General features: G+C 47.6%; 1 protein-coding gene across 1 annotated transcript in view; it reads left to right on the plus strand.

Moving 5' to 3' along the window:
- Nucleotides 1-15,912, plus strand: part of LOC135541408 (histone-lysine N-methyltransferase SETD5-like) — a 40,202-nt gene extending 24,290 nt beyond the window's left edge. The window contains 17 exon segments of the mRNA XM_064967628.1: nt 2,401-2,825; nt 2,994-3,111; nt 3,493-3,602; nt 3,763-4,087; nt 4,465-4,539; nt 4,658-4,807; nt 4,915-5,155; nt 5,158-5,264; nt 5,476-5,733; nt 5,959-6,082; nt 8,336-8,613; nt 8,831-8,887; nt 9,053-9,541; nt 11,956-12,230; nt 12,494-12,621; nt 12,899-12,987; nt 13,300-15,912. Coding sequence (XP_064823700.1) covers nt 2,401-2,825; nt 2,994-3,111; nt 3,493-3,602; nt 3,763-4,087; nt 4,465-4,539; nt 4,658-4,807; nt 4,915-5,155; nt 5,158-5,264; nt 5,476-5,733; nt 5,959-6,082; nt 8,336-8,613; nt 8,831-8,887; nt 9,053-9,541; nt 11,956-12,230; nt 12,494-12,621; nt 12,899-12,987; nt 13,300-13,932 — 3,882 coding nt within the window. The 3' untranslated portion in view covers nt 13,933-15,912.
- The last annotated feature ends 1,294 nt before the right edge of the window (nt 15,913-17,206 follow it).

The following is a 17,206-nucleotide window of genomic DNA, read 5'->3' on the forward strand; positions in this document are numbered from 1 at the left end:
TCATTAAGGACAACAACCACCCGAGCCACTGCTGTTCACCCCGCTATCATCTACTGCATCTTTATGTAATGCATGTATCACTAGCCACTTTGAACTATGCCACTTTGTTTACATACTCATCTCGTATGTATATACTGTACTCGATACCATCTACTGACAACAATGACAACAAGCTCAGTCCGATGATGCTGTGACACACCGCCTCAGACCATGACGGACCTTCCACCTGCAAATCGATCCCGCTCCAGAGTACAAGCCTTGGTGTAACAGGCATTCCTTCAACGATAAACGCGAATCCGACCATCACCCCATGTGAGAGACAACCGCAACTCGTCAGTGAAGAGCACTTTTTGCCAGTCCTGTCTGGTCCAGCGACGGTGGGTTTGTGTCCATAGGCGATGTTGCCGGTGATGTCTGGTGAGGACCTGCCTTACAACAGGCCTACAAGCCCTTAGTCCAGCCTCTCTCAGCCTATTGCGGACGGTTTGAGCACTGATGGAGGGATTGTGCGTTCCTGGTGTAACTTAGGCAGTTGTTGCCATCCTGTACCTGTCCCGTAGGTGTGATGTACCAATCCTGTGCAGGTGTTGTGACACGTGGTCTGTCGCTGCGAGGACGATCAGCTGTCCATCCTGTCTCCCTGTAGCGCTGTCATAGGCGTCTCACAGTAATGAACATTGCAATTTATTGCCCTGGCCACATCTGCAGTCCTCATGCCTCCCTGCAACATGCCTTGGGCACGTTCACGCAGATGAGCAGGGACCCTGGGCATCTTTCTTTTGGTGTTTCTTAGTCAGTAGAAAGGCCTCTTTACACGGAACCCAAACTGGCTGCGCGAGAGCGCTGTCGTGCACCATTTATTTTGTCCCCCCACACCAAACGTGATCACGACACGCAGGTTAAAATATCAAAACAAACTCTGAACCAATAACATTAATTTGGGGACAGGTCGAAAAGCATTAAACATGCATGGGAATTTAGCTAGTTAGCTTGCACTTGCTAACTAATTTGTCCTATTTAGCTAGCTTGCTGTTGCTAGCTAATTTGTCCTGGGATATAAACATTTGGGTTGTTATTTTACCTAAAATGCACAAGATCCTCTACTCCGACAATTAATCCACACACAAAACGGACAACCGAATCGTTTCTAGTCATCTCTCCTCCTTCCAGGCATTTTCATCTTTGAACTTCTACTGTGATCGGCATCTAAACTTTCATAGTATTACCACGACTACCGGCAAAACAGTTTGACTTTCAATCATCCACGTGGGTATAACCAATGAAGATGGCACGTGGGTACCTGCTTCTATAAACCAATGAGGAGATGGGAGAGGCAGGACTTTCAGCGCGATCTGCATCAGAAATAGAAAGGAGTTCTATTTTAGCCCGTGGCATCGCAGACGCTCGTTGGTGCACACGAGCAGTGTGGGTGCAATAATTGAATAACAGATTTCTACATTTATTTTGCTACGCTCGCGACGTGTCCGATCTGGTCAGCAGGTTAGTGTCCTAAGTTTTCATAACTGCGACCTTAAGACACTAACAGCTTACAGACGGAAGTCAATTAACGACTGTTCCACAGGTGCATGTTCATTAATTGTTTATGGTTCATTGAACAAGCATGGGAAACAGTGTTTAAACCCCTGACAATGAAGATCTGTGAAGTTATTTGGAGTTTTACGAATTATCTTTCAAAGACAGGGTCCTGAAAAAGAGACGTTTCTTGTTTTGCTGAGTTCATATTCTGAGATCATGTGACACTTCGATTGAACACAGGTGGACTAATTATGTGACTTCTGAAGGTAATTGGTTGCACCAGATCTTATTTAGGGGCTTTATAGCAAAGTGAGTGAATACATATGCACGCACTACTTTTCCATAGTATTTTTTTGTTTGTTGTTATTTTCAGTTCACTTCACCAATTTGGACTTTTGTGTGTCCCAATTACATGAAATCCAAATAAAAACCCATTTAAATTACAGGTTGTGATGCAACAAAATAGGAAAAACGCCAAGGGGGATGAATACTTTTGCAAGTCACAGTATGTGGGGGGGAGACTAAATGTTGTCATCAGTGCCACTTTGTGTTGCACCATGAATCTATTGAGTGACCTATGTTCCATTGAGCATAACACAGACACCAATCACCTTATTATGACACGGTGCAGGTGATCTAGAACACAGTGCATTACCCAGACACCCACCCATGACAACACATGGGTCTCTAAACACTTTGACATGGTATGGCTCCAAAGCAAGAAGAAACAAACACATTGTAGACCTGAAATTGTCATTTTTGAAAAAGGTCTTAGAATGAAGGTGAATAAAAAAAAAATTTAAAGTATATTTATTTTTAACGACACTGCTCTGAAGTAAACACTCTCCTCCTCCCATTCCCCAGAACTCCACGACGGAGGCCAGCGCGGTGGACGAGACTACAGCGGAGGGCTGGGAGAGCCGCATTCGCCAGTGGACGGACCAGTACGAGGAGGCTACAGCCAACCAGTACAGCGCCGATGTCCAGATGCTGCTCCAGCTGCACCGTGCCGTTACCGCCGAGGGCGTGGCGAGTGGGACTCCCTCACCGGCCCAGGTCAACGCCTCGGCGGATGCCATGGACACAATTAACCGTACAGAGCTGGCGTGCAACAATACGGTGCTGGGCTCTCAGATGCAGTTACAGCTGGGGCGGGTGACGCGTGTGCAGAACCACAGGAAGGTCCTGCGGGCGGCAAGGGATCTAGAGCCAGACACCCTGATCATCGAGTACCGGGGCAAGGTCATGCTGAAACAGCAGTTTGAGGTCAACGGACACTTCTTCAAAAAGTATGCATTTTCTGAAATAAGGCCAAATATTCATACGCTGTAAACTGCACCAGTGCTTTAAAAATGTTTTATGGAGGAAATGTATGCTGTATTCAGGATAAACATTAGCACTGTAAAATATTATGCAAAAATGCACATTTTGACATTGTTTTGACTTTTTTTTTTTAGGCCCTACCCCTTTGTGCTGTTCTACTCCAAATTCAACGAGGTGGAGATGTGCGTGGACGCGCGGACATTTGGGAATGATGCACGCTTCATCCGAAGGTCCTGCACGCCCAACGCAGAGGTCAGCCATCTTGGTTTTGTTTGTTTGTTTTCTTCAAGAAAGGCATTGGGTTCATCTCAATCGTCTCTTCCTTTCCTCATCTCCAATCGTTAGTTCAATTCACTCATCTCAGGTGAATTTAGGTCAGTCAATCAATCGAATGTATTTATAAAGCCCTTTTTACATCAGTGCTATACAGAATCCCAGCCTAAAACCTCAAACAGCAAGCAATGCAGATGTAGCTCTCACCTATCCAGATCTCTGACATCAGTGTAGATGAAGGAAAGGAGATTAGGAGAGCAAGGCCACTCAGGACTATTGAGACGCACCCTTCTAGAGGGAAATGGATACAGTTATGATTATATCTCCTAGATAGAAGACACGCCTCTGTCTCCTCTCCAGGTTCGGCATATGATCGCCGAGGGCATGATCCACCTCTGTGTCTACGCTGTCATGCAGATCCCCAGAGACGCAGAGGTCACCATCGGCTTTGACTATGACTTCAATAGCTGGTCAGTGTCAATTATATCTATAAAGGCCTTTTTACATCAGCAGTTGTCACAAATCACACAACAGGCTGTTTCTCTCGTCTGTCTCTTGACTCCAAAGTGTCCAGCATCTTTGGGGCTCAGAAAAGTGTGATCAAAATCCTATGTTTTATCATTATTGCAGTAACTATAAGGTGGACTGTGCCTGCCACAAGAACAACCAGCAGAACTGCCCTGTGCAGAAGCATAACCTGAACCCGCGCGAGACCCTAGGCTGCCCCAGCATGGGTTCGCTGCCCCCACCCTCCCAGCTCACAGGGCACATGGGGGCAGAGACGCGGCGACGGAAGGCCCGGCGGAGAGAGATAGAAGGGTCAGGCGGCGGCCCAGGACTGGGTGGGATGTCGGACGACAGTAACCAGCCGCCCGAGGAGAGTGGTGAGGTCCGGGAGACGCTGCAGGGCAACGGCAGCCTGGGCAACGGCAGCCTGGGCAACAGCGATGTTGAGGTGTGTGTGAATCTTTTTTTTTCTTCTTTTTTTTACCTGTATTTTACTAGGCAAGTCAGTAAAGAACAAATTCTTATTTTCAATGATGGCCTAGGGACAGTGGGTTAACTGCCTGTTCAGGGGCAGAACGACAGATTTGTACCTTGTCAGCTCTGGGATTTGAACTTGCAACCTTTAGGTTACTAGTCCAACGCTCTAACCACTAGGCTACCCTGCCCCATCTTAGTGCAAAGGTGTGTGTATACAGGCAGTTAATGTTGAGGTGTGGCAGTTTGTAATGGAATGTGGTGCTGTCCTACTAAGACACATGGGGGTGTATCCACTGTGCAGTGAAAATGTCCCACATTTATCATTCACTATGTGTATGTGTGTTACAGGAGGGCCTCCTCAAGCAGGAGGAAGGAGAGGAGGGCGAGCTGGACCAGAACGGAGTCCTCATCTCTAGTAGACAGGTATATGCTGCCGACATCACAGCTTTGACATCATTTCCTGTCACACTGACCAACCTGTCATAATATGGAATCATAGTATTAGTCTTCAGTTCGTAATCCACCCTCTCTCTCTCTGTAGAAGAGGACGTCTACCACAGGGGGCATAGATGAGCCCAAACAGGAGGGCCCGGATTGCGAGGAGTGGAGCAGAGGGAACCCCACAGGGAGTAACCCCACACCCCACCAAGCAGGGGTGGGGATAAGCACCCGTCGTGCAACTTACGCGACTGTGAGTCGGACTTCCCTCCCTCTTAGCGCCACATTCTCTTTTTGAACTTGGTGTCCAATTTTCCAATTTTATTTATCCCTAAACAGAATCTCCCTCTCGGTCTCCAGGAACCATCCTCAGCAGCCGACGCAGACAAGACCCAGACGTCCGCCGCTCCCCTCCCGGCCCCCCTTGCTCCCCCCAAGCCTCCCCCAGCCCGCTCCTCCAAGCCCCGGCCTAAGAGCCGTATCTCGCGCTACCGCTCCAGCTCGTCACAGCGCGCCCGGCGCCAGCGGCAGGCCCTGGCCCAGCAGCAGGCGGCCCTGGAGCAGGGGGTGGCGGCTGAGCTGCAGGAGAGCCCCTGGGGGCCCCTGGTTCAGAGCTGGGCCTGGTGGACGGGGCACTGAGAGTCGGGCAGGTCTTAGACGGAGAAGGCCTGAGTGCTCTGAACAAGGGCAACCTGCCCAAGACCAAGAAGGTGAGAGGGATGGGCCTGGCTTCCAACCACCTTTTTGGGGATTTAATCATTATTATTAATTGACTCTTTATTAAACCAGGAGAACTCTTTTGAGGTTAAGAACCTCTTTGTCCTTGCTGAATTAAGGAATTATAGGCTAATATCAACACAATAAAAATATCACACACAAACTTGACAATCTGTCCCTAAAAAGTCTCCCCCCACCCTCCAGTATCTGGTGACAGAGTGGCTGAACGACAAGGTGCTGGACAAGGCAGCCCAGCAGGAGGTGCCCATGGTGGAGCGGCAGCTGCGCATCACCACCGACCCCACGGTGCTGGCCACCACCCTCAACATGCTGCCGGGCCTGACGGCCTCGCCGCTCATCTGCACAGCGCCCAAGCACTACGTGCGCTTTGGCTCGCCCTTCAACCCCGAGCGCCGGCGCCGGCCCATCAGCGTGGACGCAGCCTACGGCTCCTTCAAGAAGGTACCGGTGGAGAGCGACAGCGCTGTGGGAGTTGTCATAAAGTCAGTTATGGGTTCAATGGAGAATAGGGTAGATGGGGAAAAATGTAGTGTAATGTGCAGCAGGTGCTCGAGAGGCTGTTGGTCTCCTTTCCCCTAAAGTGTGCACTTGCTCACTTCCCTTCATAAATGTGAAAGCGTTTCAGTATATTTTCTCAGGCTGATATCTATTTGTATCTGTGTTCAGAGATGGATCCAACAGGCCCAGTGCGAGAGTGGGCCGTGCTCGGGAGGCCTGGAGGACGGCACCGAGTCCACATCCTCTCACCAAAGTAACAGCAGCAGCTCCACCCCCAACCCTTTCAAAGCAGGTATCTACCGCTTTTTAGTCTGTTCACTGTCTACTAACAAGTCTAATAGTGTTTGTAATCTAGTACAGATCTGATTTCAAATGTGTTGAGAATTTGTTTTAGGCTGGGTTTGCACTTTTGGAACTATTCTATTGGTTCCACTGCAACATCCAAACTCAATTAAGCACAGATACAATATTTGAAAGGATTTTTAATAGTTTTGAAGCCACGTCTGGTGTAGTGTTCTTGCAGTTGGAGGTTATTTCAAATTGATCTCAAAATAAATGTTGATTCAACATAGATTAATAACCAATTGTTTTACCTACTTTGCCCTAATTAGTCAACCATGCACGTCATTTAATTTTAAATTAACTTAACACCAAATGAAGATCCTTTTAATCATCGTCTGTTCAACCTCTTTTGTGTCGTCTGAGATTCCCATAGATTGGAAAGCAGCTGTGGTCATCCCCTTCTTCAAAGAAGGGGGACACTCTTGACCCAAACTGCAACAGACCTATATCTAACCTACCCTGCCTTTCTAAGGTCTTTGAAATCCAAGTCAACCAACAGATTACCGACCATTTCGAATCCCACCATACTTTATCCGCTATGCAATCTGGTTTCCGAGCTGGTCATGGGTGCACCTCAGCCACGCTCAAGGTCCTAAACGATATCTTAACCGCCATCGTTAAGAAACAATACTGTGCAGCTGTATTCATTGATCTGGCCAAGGCTTGCGACTCTGTCAATCACCATATCCTCATCGGCAGACTCGATAGCCTTGGTTTCTCAAATGACTGCCTCGCCTGGTTCACCAACTACTTCTCAGATAGAGTTCAGTGTGTCAAATCGGAGGGCCTGTTGTCCAGGCCTCTGGCAGTCTCTATAGGGGTGCCACAGGGTTCAATTCATGGACCGTCTCTTTTCTCTGCATACATCAATGATGTCGCTCTTGCTGCTGGTGAGTCTCTGATCCACCTCTACGCCGACGACACGATTCTGTATACTTCTGGCCCTTCTTAGTACACTGTGTTAACTAACCTCCAGACGAGCTTCAATGCCATACAACTCTCCTTCCGTGGCCTCCAATTGCTCTTAAATACAAGTAAAACTAAATGTATGCTCTTCAACCGATCGCTGCCTGCACCTACCCGCCCGTCCAACATCACTACTTTGGATGGTTCTGACTTAGAATATGTGGACAACTGCAAATATCTATGTGTCTGGTTAGACTGTAAACTCTCCTTCCAGACTCACATCAAACATCTCCAATCCAAGGTTAAATCTAGAATTGGCTTCCTATTTCGCAACAAAGCATCCTTCACTCATGCTGCCAAACATACCCTTGTAAAACTGACCATCCTACCGATCCTCGACTTTGGCGATGTCATTTACAAAATAGCCTCCAATACCCTACTCAATAAATTGGATGCAGTCTATCACGGTGCCATCCGTTTTGTCACCAAAGCCCCATATACTACCCACCATTGCGACCTGTACGCTCTCGTTGGCTGGCCCTCGCGTCATACACGTTGTCAAACCCACTGGCTCCATGTCATCTACAAGACCCTGCTAGGTAAAGTCCCCCCTTATCTCAGCTCGCTGGTCACCATAGCTGCACCCACCTGTAGCACGCGCTTTAGCAGGTATATCTCTCTGGTCACCCACAAAACCAATTCTTCCTTTGTCCGACTCTCCTTCCAGTTCTCTGCTGCCAATGACTGGATCGAACTACAAAAATCACTGAAACTGGAAACACTTCTCCCTCACTAGCTTTAAGCACCAGCTGTCAGAGCAGATCACAGATTACTGCACCTGTACATAGCCCATCTATAATTTAGCCCAAACAACTACCTCTCCCCTACTGTATTTATTTATTTTGCTCCTTTGCACCCCATTATTTCTATCTCTACTTTGCACATTCTTCCACTGCAAATCTACCATTCCAGTGTTTTACTTGCCACCATAGCCTTTTTTTGCCTTTACCTCCCTTATCTCACCTCATTTGCTCACATTGTATATGGACTTATTTTCTACTGTATTATTGACTGTATGTCTGTTTTACACCATGTGTAACTCTGTGTCGTTGTATGTGTCGAACTGCTTTGCTTTATCTTGGCCAGGTCGCAATTGTAAATGAGAACTTGCTCTCTACTTGCCTACCTGGTTAAATAAAGGTGAAATAAAATAAATAAACAAAAATCGGTATACGCTGGCACCTGTCACCGCAGATAATCTGAGGCTGTTGCTTTCTTTCCGCTCGCCGCTAAAAAGAACTGGCGGCGCCCCCCAAGAAGCGGCGGTCCATTTACGGCCCAGAGGCTGAGGCGGCTCCACCACTTCCCGGCTCAGAAGACCACCGTCTGCTACTGCGGCCCCTATCACCCATCACGCCCCCGTTGCCCTCAGACCACCCCTTACTCAGCCCCGCCTCCTACGCTGCCCCCGCGCTGCTGAGTCGTTACGGCGACGAGGAGCACCGGCTGTCCAACGGCTATTCACCGCTGCCCTCGCTGCCCACCAGCCGCTGCAACACGCCGCTGCAGTTTGAGGTACTGGGGACACGGAGAACGCCCCGAGAATACACACAGACACAAATATGACATACTGAAATACACACACCCACACACACCTACAAAACGATGGGCCACCCTAACAGGAAAATTCAGCATTGAACTACAGTGCATATACATGGTTGTTTTCACTGTGCTACCTATCTGTTTGTAGTGGTATTTAATGTGTCTCTCTTCCTCTTTCCTACCCATCCAGAACATATCGTCTCCAGAGGCCTCTCCTGTGCACAGGCCGGAGTCCATCTCTCCAGAGGTAGGTACCCCACAGACCCAGACCCAGAGCAGCTGTCAGAGCACTGAAGCCATGGCTAGATGACTTTCACTTTAGTCTCACGGGACAGGGAACACGGGCCGGTGAGGGCAGTTTTGTGTCACAGTGTTCATCTTGTAACTCTGTTCTCCTCTGCTCCACTTATAGCCGTGCCTGCGGCCCGACTTTGACGCCCAGTGCTGCGCCCTGCAGTTTCCAGACCTCTCCCTGTCCTCGGGCCTGGAGAGCCCCGTGCCTGCCATGTCGGATGACTTCACTCTCCTCTCGGCAACGGGGCCTCCTCCCGACACACAGGGGCCGCTCACCCCCTTGACACCGGGTACCCCCTCCGAGTCGGCCCTGCAGGCCAGAGAGCAGAGCTTCAGGACGGAGTTCAACCTCATCTACACCTGCTCCCCACTAAACGCCAACCTGGGAAACCTCGCCCCTGCTGCCCCCACCGACAGGCGCATCAGCCAATCAGAGGGCAGCTATTCCCCGGCCGAGTCCTTCTACAGCACCGTGAGCGGCCAGGGGATCCTGGCGGAGGCGGGGTCTGACTCGCTGTCGCCCTACGGCGAACCGCACTATGGCGGCAGCTTCCTGGATGGCGGCACGCCACCCCACCACACCAGCAACCCACCACAGAAGAAGAAGGCAAGTCCTCCAACTCGCTCAGCTTCTTCCTGCTTTAGTTTTTTTCACCCTCAGAAATTAAACTGTTAATGAAGATATTTCTGTTCGAATTACATTCCCAAATGGGGGTACAATAGGTAGGTCATGTCTGTAGTGAAAGTAGTGCCTACTTGCTTATTGGTATAAAGGATACTCAGTCATTGTGTGGTCTTTACTTGCTTTGTGTTTTCTATTCACTATGTGTCAAATAGATCAATTGGTCTCAGTGACTCCACATCAAGATATAATTAAATCAAAATAGACCTGGGGTAATTATTTTCCAAAAAGGCTACATCGTCTAAAAAAATATATTTAAGTATTGTTACATTGATCTTTTCTATTGTCTGTCAGTTGGCTGCATGGACTTTCACCTGCCTTCAGAATGGAATCCTACGGGACTTCCCACATTTCTCTTTATGTACTGTATCCTACTGCAGCTAGCCCAACAGGTTGTGTTGTCCACCCTGTCACTCCCCCTATGCTCCTCCTGAAACCTTTGCCAAGTCTTTCTTCCACTGTTTTTTCCAAGGCAGAGGGCCATCCTGCAAACCGTTAGTCTGCTGACAGGACAGCCAGATTACCAGGCTATAGCAGTAAGACGTGAATACAAGACAGTACAAAATATGGTGAATATTTCCATACGACCATTTAAAAGTGTGCATGTAAATATTGTTTTGCATTTGCATACAAACCCCACCCCCGTCCGCCAACCCCCCTTCTCCAAAAACGTACCATGAGTATCATCAATTTATCTAAACATCTCTATATCTGAAACATGGTCACCCCATCAGCTCGGAGTGCCATACAACGAGGCTGATGGTTCATGATATCATCTTCAGCCTGGCGAGTTTGGGCCGGGCCTTGCTGGCTTCACTGGCCAGTTGTCTATGGTCCACCTCATCCATAGTTCTGTCCTCCTGTGCCTGCATCCTCTTTCACCAGCCTTGACCCACACCCAAGTCAAATCATACCAGCAGTATGGCCAATTCCCATCTAAGAGCCATACTAGCTGCCCTTCAAGAGGCACCCCCAAGGGTCCAAGGACAATCAGAAGGCCCATAAAATAAGCCTTTGGAGCCTGAAACTGTTCTAAGGGCCCAATTGGAATCAAAAGGCCCAATCAAATACAGTAGTCCTCAGATCCCAAGATCCTAGTGCGTGGCCATTCTTCAAGTCCTAAGGCCCTGATGGCAACCCTATGGGTCTAGGTGGGGCCCCCTGAGTGCCTCCCCCTACCCTTCTCTCCGCCCTCTTTTGGTTCAGCTCACCGCACCCCGATAGCCCTGATATCGGACCATCTAGTCAGCCAGCCTGCTCCATATCTCTCATCCCCCTGGACCCTCCTTAAGTCTCCTGCCTTTGCCATGACAACATTCCGCCGGACTGTTCTCTCTCTCATTGTCTCTGAGTGTGGCTATGTGTACTGTAGTGGGTGTGGGTATGTGTACTGTAGTGGGTGCTCTGTGGTTCTGTTTACATTGTGTTCCTTGTTTTCGTGTCTGACCTCACAGTAGTTGCTTTGTGTGATGTTTCGTTTGATGATGACAACGACCAGTTGCCTGTGCTGATGATAGATTTTGACCGTTACTAACTATCCGTAAAGCACAGAAAGGCTTCAAAAGCCAACAGAAGGTCGGTGCGTGAACATGATTTCTTCCCGACTCTGGTAATGGCACTGATACCAATAATCTGGTACAAAAATGTGTTTTGATTACCATTCATCGGGTGGTTGGTCCCAACATTGTAAGGACAGAGTGCTGAAGCTATACTGGATTGTTTCTTTGTCTTTTGTCATATGACTCGTTCCAATGGTCATCCCTCCCAAGGTATTGTTTTTTTTTTTTTTTTACACCTATCAACTTCAGATAACCACTCCAGCAGAGGATGAGGTTGACCAATCATAGAACAAAATAGAACTTCCAGGATGGTAGAAGTATTAAATCGCTGACCAGTGCTGGCTGCTCTTTCCGGTTAAAAGGATCTACACAGTCTTCGCAATGGATCCGACAGAGATTATTTTGCGTTGCTCTCTACATTATGTAGTTCTGCATACTTTTGTGCTCTTGAATGTTTGGAACGCCACTCATACGGAGATCGGTAGCTCTATTTGAGTAGACTGCGACATCACTGTGGAGAGCCCTTTAGGATTTGGGAACATTTAGGATGTTTGGTCTTTTGGAAATCAGTTGGTAACATGTAAGCGAACGTACATTCAAGGTAGAGTCGTCTTAATAGTTGATATGATGCATGGCGTTGTCTGTCCATACCGCTCTGGTGATAACGGGTGTCGCAATGCAACCAGTGGTGTTGTGTGACACCATGGCGTGTGTAACCTCATGGCACTAAGCCTGTACATATGGCTGACTAGGAGTGGTTATTTTTCCTCGACTCCTCAGGTGTCTCTGCTGGAGTACCGTAAGAGGAAGCAGGGGAGCAGCAGGGACCCCGAGCTCGGGGGCAGCTCCCTGGGCACCCCCACCCGCCTCGGCTCCGTCTGTGCCAGCGCCGAGTCCCCCAGAGGCCCCCATTCCCTCCACTTGCAGCCCTCGTCCTCCCCCCACAGCTCCTTCTCCTCCCCCCCCCAGATGGAGGAGGTGAGCCCCCCAGATAACAACCACCACGCCCCGGGACCACCACAGCAGCCCAGGGATCAGGAGGGCATCAGCCACTGGTAAGACTAGATATCGCTGCCACACCACATTCTCTCACAGTACTTTGTTTCCTGTTACTGTTTTCAGACATATCCACCTTTGCTGTCACACCTTTTCTTATGTTGTGGGGTTGACTGGTGTTTGAGACTATCTGCTTGGTAAGGTGGGACCATTAGCAACCTGAGCCCTGTGTGGTGTCTCCAGACATAGCCAGCTCATCTAAACATAAACCCCTGACTGAACGTACTGTACATGATAGTATTGGTGTTGTGCTTTGATCCAGGATGGTGCCCACAACAGTAGAGCGGCTGAGGGAGGGCCAGGGAGTCTTAGAGCGGGTACTGAGGGGCTCCCTCAAGATGGACCGCGTGCTGAAGAGGACGGATGGCTCGGCTGCTGACAAGGACCCTGGTACTGTACTTGTTTTCACTACCAGTTTTTCTCATTTTCACATGAATGTGGTGTAGTAGAAAATTCAGACCAGATGTCCTCCTGTCCACGTTGTCTGCAATATAGACGTCTAGGTGTATTTAGGCTGAAGGCCAGGTTTGTCTTGTCTGAAATGTAGATATCTAGCCTAGTTTGAAACAGACGGTTGCTGAATTAAGGTCCAGAGGTTTCAGGGAATGTGCATGCATGTACCATCTGTTCTCCTGTTAAACGTGTGTCCTGTTGTGTGTTATCCCAGATGCAGACCGGTATGAGATCCAGACAGTTCCCATGGCCTCTCCCATGAAGAGCTCACAGACATACAGCCCGTCTGTCTACACTTACCAGGTATTGTACTACATAATTTGTGAGAATTTTGTGTTTTATTTTGTCTGGCCAAGCGGTGTAATCATTTCTTAAAACCGCTTCAAATGAAATGTTTTGCAACGAAAACTAGCATTTCTGTTGGGACAGGCTCAGCAAACCGAGAGAGACCTCCCTGAATCTGTCTAATAGAAACGCTAGAATTAAAAAGAAAATAAGTTTTGTAACTGTTTTGATTACACCTGTTTTTTGTGGAGGGGGGGGTGTTAATTTGTTTGAGGTGTGTACTTGGTGTCAGGTTCATTATAAGTCATTTGTGTGTGTTGTCATTCTAAGGTGCAGCCCCCCTTATTGGAGAGCCACCAGCAGACAGTGGACAGTCCGGCCTTCCTTCAGCAGAGCGCGTCCTCTCCATTCCATGGCTCCTACAGCCCCTCGGCCCCCCTTCCCTCAGTTCAGGGCTTCTACCCTCGCCTGTCTCAAGACCACTCGCAGCATCATCCACAACAGCCACTCAACTCCTCGTCCTCCTTCCCCAACCAGACAACCTCCTCTGCAGACTCAGCCCTATGTGGGGCTTCCAGACCACCAGGGGGCGCTCTGCACCAGTCGTGCGGCAGCAGCAGTATGGACGCGTCCCACACGTACAGCGCCGGGAGCCAGCTAAAAGCCAGCCTCTTGAACAGCGGGTTGTCAGGGTCTCCTACCCCTGGCTCCAGGGCTCACGGCAACCCTAAAACAGACTTGGGCGCCAGTGTGGCGGGGAACCACACCTCCAGACTGAGCCAGCAGCTGGCGTCCCGGAGCCTGAAACCAGGCAGCCCCGGGCAGACGGTGCTGCAGGCCGGCTCCAGGCTTCTGGCGGCCACCACCGGCCAACACTACCCGCAACGCGGGGCACCACTCAGTCCGTTCCAGCACCCCCCCATACAGGGGCCAGGAGTAAGGACACAGTCAGGAAGCGTTTAGGATGTTGTGTGTGTGTGTGTGTTTTTGAGTGAGAGTGAGTGAAATGGTGTACCTCCTCTCCTAAACCCTCTGGAGAAACTAGGCTTGGGGACATGTACAGAAACCTCCGAGGAGCCACGACTCTGCTTCTTGTATTTCTCCTTATTTTCTGTCTTTCTTTTTGCAGAAAACAATTTACTGTGTTCTGCGGAAAACAATTTACTGTGTTCTGCGGAAAACAATTTACTGTGTTCTGCGTCAAGCTAATCGAGGAACTTCAACATCCTCAAGGAATCAATGGAAAAAGAGGAAGAAATGTTCAACAAAAAAGAGAAATCATTTGTAATTTGAAATTACTCTGACATGAACAGACTGTGTAAAACAGGCTAAGTAGATGGTGAAACTCAACCATGAGTATCTGTACAAAGTGTTTGTTTTTGAAGAAATGTACCTGTTGTTTTGGTACCTGGTTTGATAATGCTGAGATTTTGTTGAGGTAACTTTTTGTTATTTGGCCAGCAGCAGGGTCAGTCCTGCAGTATACATGTGTTTAGTTTGGAAAGGGTAAACGATACCAGCAAGAGCGTATGTGTGTATCATCCGTTATAAAGATGCAGAGAGGGTGGCAGCTATGAGCTCCCTAAAAATCATTCCATATGATTTCCAACTTTTTGTGTAAAATGTTTTTCTGAAAACTCTTGATCTGTTTTTCACTGTTCTTTGATTTTCTTCTGCTCTTTGTTTTCCTTCCCCACTTGACTGTTTTGATTTGCTATATTACTACTTCACAGTAGATTTGCTATATTCTACTTGAGTCAAACAGATCTTGTAATTCATGGTGCTGCAGTTGTTTTCGTTTTAAGTTATTTACAGTTAAATCCAGTTATGTTTCCCACAAATCGGTTGATTCAACTCGCCATCTGTAATTTGGAATCAAACTTTTGCCAGAAATGCATCCTAGTAATCGTTAACACCTTTTTGTGCTGGAATGCAGTGACAGTGAGAAGTAAGAAGAATATATATATATATTATTTTTACTCCGTTGTTGGGTTTGTCGTCTCTTTTGAATCCTGTCGGATTAGTTTTATCAAAATGTATTGAGAATATATGTTTCTCTCCTTCTGACCATTCCTTGCGTTCCATATGCCACCTAAGAAAACAGGAGGATGGTTTGAACGGTATAAAAAAAGCTGCTGTGTTCTCCTTATTTGTTGCTGCTTCAAGAAGTCTCACTTTCCACAGAATGCTGTACCCCCATTTTATTAGGGTCCTTACCAACTGAATACTAAACAAAAAGATGAAAATCACAACGCAAAATGAGTCACGTGCCATGACCACAGCATTGGGACTTTCAATCAAAGTTAAATGACATTGCTGATGCACACTGGGAGTTGTAGTACCCTAGTGCCAGGAAGATGGAAATTGTTCAGACTGGACATTCTAATTTGGTTGGGAGTGAATGTCTTTGGGGCCCCAGGGACCACACTGGGGCTTCGGAAAGAGGGACTGGCCAGCTTGACCGGACACTTGACCTTTCTTCTTATTGCCTCATCCACAGACGTAAGGTACTCACTGTTTGAATGAATGTTTGACAGAAGACTTCCCAAGAAATGTCACCCAAAATTACCAGCACCTTAAATAAAGAAATAACCCCTAAAATGAAACAAAAATGACAATGTATGATCATGTGTACTTGTATGAAATGTGTTAAACTGTAAAGAGAAATCTAGTACACTAAATTTGCCTCACGATATTTATTTTCTGGGACTGACAGATGGTCGGATTGGGATGATTAGGTCTGTTGACAAAGTCTTTGTTTTTACTCTTCACTTTCGACTCCCAGATAAATTGGACACTGCATTTCTTTGGGGGGGGGTGACGTTTAACTCGTTTTATTTTTTACACAACATAGTGGTGACTATGTGGACTCCCCCATCCAAAAGAGAAAAAAGCAGAAGAGATGTAATGCATTTTCATAATAAAATACTGATGATGTATTTAGAAAAATGGCCATGTTGATATTTCATGCACTATCCGTTCCCAAAAACCTGTTGAAGAAATAGTTGACATTTCTTTACACAGTATGTAACACTGCCATGTTTTATTTGAAATAATTGATTATATACATATACTGTATACACAGTGACGTGAACGGTGAAATATATCCTTAGTCTAAAAAACCAGTCGACGGGTGAGGCTAGGGAGTTGCCCTGTAAGGCTGAGTAAACGCCACAGTCAAGCTTTCTGCTGAGCAATTCATCACTGACAATTGTGTGAAGTTACACGCTCTGCCAGGCACAGCTCAAATCTCAGTGCGGGTGAATTCGCAAAGAGTTTGCGGAGCCTGTATGGAGCGTGCAGAGTGTAAATCCAGCTTCGGTTTGTGAAGTTGACCGATGGCGCTCTCGCTTCCTCACATTGAAAACATTGCGGTCTGCGACATACAGAAGACTGAACACCTAGGAAGGAACCGATAGGAAAATATCACGGATATAACTAGACCTTTGTAACACTGCATGGCAATGAAGGGTATCTGGTTGAGATTTGAGGGCCACACTCGGGCAGTGCCGGGTAATAGCCGTCGACATCTAGAAGCACGCCGTTTGTCTTGTCACGAGGTCAAATCAAACTTGTATTTGTCACATGCTTCGTAAACAACAGGTGATACAATATTGACATATGGTCGGAGTCCTCATCAAACTACTCAGTTGGCCGCTTACGCCTCGATCACGCCGTCATTGCATTTTGGTACACCAGAAGTACATTCATTTCCAATGGAACGCTGTATGCTTTGCAGAATTGCAGAGGCCGTTTGTGTGATGCATAAATTGGATTTATCGAACGCGTAGACTGCTCGACAGAAATGGTAGCAGAAAGTTAATGTTGAACCTTTGTTGCACACAAATCCAGATGATGCCGCTTACTATTTTGCGCTATGACATTATCGGTATGATCAAGGCGTTACAACTCTCACATTTTTTATTTAACATTTAACTATGTTAATCATTGTGTACAATGGTACGCATCATCTGGATATGTGTGCAACATAAGTTCAACATTCACCTTCTGCTACCATTTATGTCACGCCGTCTACGCATACTGTAATGAAACAGCAGAGACCAGGTCTCGAACCCTCAACCTTCGAGCCCGAGGTCCGCGCGCTATCGACTGCCGCAAAAAAAACAGGGTCGTTACACATATGTTCGACAAATTGAATTTATACATGAAGCACTGCAACTGCCTCTGCAATGCTGCAGGGCAACCACAGCTTTCCATTGGAAATGTAATGTACTTT

The sequence above is a fragment of the Oncorhynchus masou genome, chromosome 6, assembly GCF_036934945.1.
Source record: "Oncorhynchus masou masou isolate Uvic2021 chromosome 6, UVic_Omas_1.1, whole genome shotgun sequence".
Taxonomy (NCBI): Eukaryota; Metazoa; Chordata; class Actinopteri; order Salmoniformes; family Salmonidae; genus Oncorhynchus; species Oncorhynchus masou.